The sequence below is a fragment of the Lepisma saccharinum genome, chromosome 28, assembly GCF_977018435.1.
Source record: "Lepisma saccharinum chromosome 28, izLepSacc3.1, whole genome shotgun sequence".
Lineage (NCBI taxonomy): Eukaryota > Metazoa > Arthropoda > Insecta > Zygentoma > Lepismatidae > Lepisma > Lepisma saccharinum.
The window spans coordinates 14,724,975-14,730,397 of NC_139256.1; the positions used below are offsets into that span (position 1 = coordinate 14,724,975).

The 5,423-nt window shown below is 34.6% G+C and overlaps 1 protein-coding gene across 1 annotated transcript; it reads right to left on the reverse strand.

Moving 5' to 3' along the window:
• Positions 1–4,118: 4,118 nt before the first annotated feature.
• Positions 4,119–4,853, reverse strand: LOC145980614 (TNF receptor-associated factor 4-like). The gene has a single exon (XM_083113651.1). The coding sequence runs from the start codon at positions 4,851–4,853 to the stop codon at positions 4,119–4,121; it is 735 nt and encodes a 244-aa protein (XP_082969777.1).
• Positions 4,854–5,423: the final 570 nt, after the last annotated feature.

Genomic DNA, 5,423 nt, shown 5'->3' on the forward strand with positions numbered 1-5,423 from the left:
AAAAAGCAATTTGTATTGTCTTTTCTTCTATCTCTCGACCTTGCACTCCTGATTTTAATATGTTAACAATAAAGCGTCTCCAACTGCCACGAAGCAAGTGCGAGGCATTTAAATGATTGGGTCGTTTGCATCTCAAGACGGCAATGGATAAATATAAGCATTTCTTACTTCTTTCCTACAGATTCATATTTCAGCTCCAGAAAAACAAAGGAAGACATTATTAGAGTGAGTGAAATTATTATTAAATATAATTTTCTTCAATAATTGATTATAAAAATATGATAATTTGCTGACATATCTCTAAGGATTTTATATCGAGTCACATTCTAACTAACTAACTAACTCTCTAGCCTTCTTAAACCCGAAGGTTCATGGCTGCAGCAACACAGGCCTTCCATCTGTCCCTATCTTGAGCAAGATCTATATACTCTTTTCCATCCCTACCGATTTCCCTTAGGTCCATCTCAACGTTGTCCCTCCATCTTCGTCTTGGCCTTCCTACTGGTCTCTTACCAACAGGTTTCCCAACAAGAATCCTGTAAACTCCTCTTTCCTCTCCCATTCGTGCCACATGGCCTGCCCACCTAAGTCTTCTTGATTGAATTATTCTAATAATGTCTGGACATGAATACAAATTATGTAGTTCTAAATTATGTAACCTTCTCCACTCACCTGTCTCCTCATCCCTTTTAGGTCCAAATATTTTCCTAAGGATCCTATTTTCAAATACTCGCAATTTATGTTCCTCTTTCAATGTAAGGGACCAAGTTTCACACCCATATAATACTACAGGTAAAATTACTGTTTTGTATATTTTAACTTTTAGTTTCTTAGATATTAAACGAGAAGACAAAAGTTTATGAAGAGAGAAGTAACATGCATTTCCTGAATTAAGCCTACTTTTTATTTCCTCTTTAATATAATTTTCATTTGTTAATATTACTCCTAAGTATTTGAATTTGGAAACTGTTTCAAACGAGTTGTTATCAATAATTAGATTTTGATTATTACCTAACACTTGGTTTCGGCCTGTAAGCATATATTTAGTTTTCTCTTTGTTAACTTCCAAACCTATCTCTTTAGCAGTTTTGAAAAATATTTTAGCATTATTCGTAATTGTGTTCACATCATCCCCCAGTAAGTCTACATCATCTGCATATGCTAACAACTGAGTCACACCATTTAATTTTAGTCCTTCTTTAGTTTCGTTTACCTTCCTAACAGCATATTCTAAGACAAAATTAAAGAGCAATGGAGATAATGCATCTCCTTGTTTTAACCCATCATGAATTCTAAATTTGTCAGACATATTAATACCCACACGAATTTTACTTTCTGTTTCACTAGTGCATATTTTTATCATACTAACAAGCTTCTTAGGTATTCCAAACTCTACTAATATATTATATAATTTATCTCTTTTGACCGAATCATATGCTTTTTTGAAATCAATGAATAGCTGATGGACATTTTGATTATATTCCCACTTTTTTTCAAGTGTCTGTCTGATGTGAAAAATTTGATCTGTAGTTGATCTGTTGCGTTTAAATCCACATTGATAATCACCTATAATTTCATTAGCATATGGGGTTAGTCTTGTTAAAAAGAATGTTAGATAATATTTTATATGTTGTTGAGAGTAGAGAAATTCCACGGTAATTATTGCAGTTCATTTTATCACCTTTTTTAAACACAGGAACAATTATGGATTCTTTCCACTGTTGAGGGATTTCTTCTTTATTCCATATTAAACAAATTAATTTATGAATTTGACATATTAATGAATTTCCACCATATTTAATTAACTCGGCTGGTATTAAATCAATGCCAGGTGCTTTGTTATTCTTTAGCCTTTTAATAGCATCTTTAACTTCAGTCAAGTTAGGTTCTGGAACTAAAGGTTCTGCTGTGTGTACTTCATTTACTTCTGATTTATCTCCTACATGGACATTTAAAAGGTCATTAAAGTAGTTCTTCCTTCTATTTAGAATATCGCTTGGGTCAGCTAGAAAATCACCGTCTTTATCTTTTATCAAGTTTACTTTAGGTTGCCACCCCTTTCTAAACTCATTTACACCTTTATATAAATCTCTGATATTTTTATTTTTGCTGTTTGTTTCAAGTTCGTTAATTTTGCTTTTCAAGTAATCTCTTTTTTTACTTCTAAACGTGCGGTTAACTTCTCGCTTTATTCTATTATAATTGTTTAGATTTGTATCATCAGAGTTATTTAATCACCTAAGTCTAGCCTGATTTCTTATTTCTATTAGATTATGACATTCATTATCAAACCATGGATTACTTTTTCTCGGTTTATGGTATCCTATACTTTCTTTAGCTGCTGATTCTATTGCATTACGTATGTGCTCCCAATTCTTATTTACGTCTGTTTCATTTATATTTTCATCATCATTTAAATCCTGCAAAATATCAAATCTATTTGACAGTTTAATTTGGTAATCTTTCTTAATTCTTTCATCAGTAAACTTTTAGATTTTGTTGCTTATGATTTATCACTGAGAGTCTTTCTCTTAATTTAGCAATTACTAAATAATGGTCACTGGCACAGTCAGCACCTCTATGTGTACGAACGTCAATTATACTAGTATGCCTTCTCTTATCAATGAGAATATGATCTAGCCTATCTGATTATGAGTTTTACCATCTGGAGAAGACCAGGTATATTTATGGATATCTTTATGTTTAAAAGTGGTACTTTTCACAATTAAATTCTTTGAGGTTGCAAAAGTAATCAATCCATCTTATACCATTATCATTACTTAATTCATGAAGACTTTCTTTACCAATCGTGGGTTTAAATGTCTCTTCTTTGCCAATCTGTGCATTACAGTCACCTAACAGATTTCAAATTTCAAAACAGGTTTGGGGACCCGTATTCTCATCTCGCCCAGGACCTCGCGATATGTTGCTACGTCACTGGGTATATGGGTTGTCATTGTTCTTCTATTTTATTTAAAAACAATCAACTCGTATTTTGCCTCACAGGGTGGGACTCAAAGGGTTAAGATTATCGCCAATATCTCTGTCCTCCTATTGCCTCCTGTTGGAAGTAATTTAGTATTGGAGAAACATATGAAAAACACATCTCCTAGGTGTCATCGACGAGGAATTAGATTTATCGTATTTTGCTTCTTATAAATGTCGACAATGCACTAATTCTACTTAATAAAAAAATAATTGGCTCTAACAGAGATTCGAACCTGCGTTCTTCAGACAACTGAGGAAACTTTAAATTTTGTCTTAAGGATCGTCAGCAATCTTGCAAACTTTGTTAACATACGCTAGTTTATTTTTACAAGCTGGAGTAACTCAGAACTAGACTTCTGTGGCAACTTATTCTTTCCCGTCTACATTACTATAACAACACTCACGTATTGTAAATGTGAAGAGGCATTGTTACATGTTGCAAATAATTTCTCATACCACCGAACATTTAGTTTCTGGACATATAGTACAATTGTAATTATTGTGTATTTTAAACTTCAAATGTTAATGTTCAATAACGTTTGTTTCATATTTATGTTAAATTGAACAACGTTTATGTGCTTGGGAACATTGACCTTGCTGTGGTAACAAAAATAACAGTTGTGAAGGTTTGCGATAAAAGTTTATATCAAAAAGTGATTTGCTGCGTTTTCATTCATAGAAATATTCAGGTAATTTCAAATTTAGGTATCTAATCAGCCCATAGAAGTTTAGCTTCACCTTCGCAAATCCTAAAAACAAATATTCTTAAGTTAATAACAGTACACGCATAATTAATCATCGACGGCAACAGCACAAGTGTTAATTCTATCAGCACTCGTACAAAAGCTGATAAGTCAATCTCAACGATGTTGATGGCGGGGCATCTAGAGCAATTATGTTAGAATTTACGACATCTAGAAACCCGCCTATTTTTTCGTCTACATTTTACTTCACGAAGTACAGCTTTCATTTACATAACAATCACAGGCATCAACACTTTTTCATTTTTGCAGGAGAAAAAGTCATATCTTCCCTTACCTTCTCAACTCTCTTGTTCTCACTACAACAGTATATTATATTTTACATAAGGGCTCACTTTCCATTTTCTTTTCAATATTTCTATTCTTCCATTATTCAACCTTTGCTTCTATAAGAATTGTATTGTCTACTATGTAACTCCTGCTCCTGAGTTTTTCATGGGTTGCAAATTTGGCGAAACCAATCTCCATGTTACATTCACCATTAGTAGGTTTCCAAAAATGAACATTATCACGCCCACGGAAACTTCGAACAATATCAACCACTCTGTTTCGTTGTTCAATTAACTTCAATGTTACAAGTTTTGTGAACGGCCATTCTAAAAAGGGATCATACTCTCCTGGCATAACTTGAAAGTAAACTCCAAAATGACCTTCGTTTTCAGGACTACCTCCATTCGGATATAGCAACACTCGTAACTTATACCCATTCTTGCTACTATAAAATGGGAGACTATAGAGACCTTTATCGTTCGGCCACTCAAGGATTTCAAAATGATCCGTGATTTTCCACAATAATCTACCTGGTTGTATATTGTCCAAGTTCTTTTCCAGGTTTTTCTCACCCTGTAAATTCTTTTGTAGATCTTCAAGTGAATTTTTCATCAGATCCGTGCGGTGATGAATTACTTCCTTCTTCATGTCCTTCCTCATCCCAGCAGAAAAGCTTCCATAGTTGCACTTCATTTCCTTGTAAGCACCGGGAGCAAAGTGTTTCTGACATTCTTCGTCCAAGTGTTGTTGCATGTCTTCCTTTGGAACTTGAAGATTACAACCCTCAGGACAAGGAATTAGCAAATTCAGACATTCTGGATGCTGATCAGCCATGACTTGTATCTTGACTTCCTTCTCGCAATATTTACATTCAATCACTGTTTTGGGGCACTCGTTGAGAGTGTGTTGACTAATATATTTTCTTGGCAGTATCTTCTCACTATCGTAACAACGGACGGGACTTTAAAAACAAGAATTTGGGCGTTCTTGTTGTAATGTGTCCGTCGGAAAAATTTCGCCACAAAAGATGCACCCTGCTTCACTTTGCACACACTTTGTCTCGCAGATTGTAAACCTTGTGGTATTCTCCCACTTCCTTTGAAAATATGCCACGGGACACTACAGAAGTTTGTTCTTTGATATCTAGTTTGTCGACGGTGTGACCACTGTTAGAGCACGTTATTGATACAGAAGTGTTCTCCGCATTGGATGACTCCATCTGCAAAATTGACTTGGATTCATTTTAGACAACTTCCAGATAACACTTCCTTCGCAAAAAAATACTGGCTTCTATATGCCGGCGGTGGTTACAACGAAAACGAAGCACTGTACTATCACAACCATTCTCACATGAAACCTTTTCATTCTTGCAGTTTGGGCAATGGCTCTCCAGCTATTCCTGTT

Coding starts and splice junctions, on each gene's coding strand:
- LOC145980614 (XM_083113651.1), bottom strand. CDS start 4,853: ATGGCTGATCAGCATCCAGAATGTCTGAATTTGCTAATTCCTTGTCCT.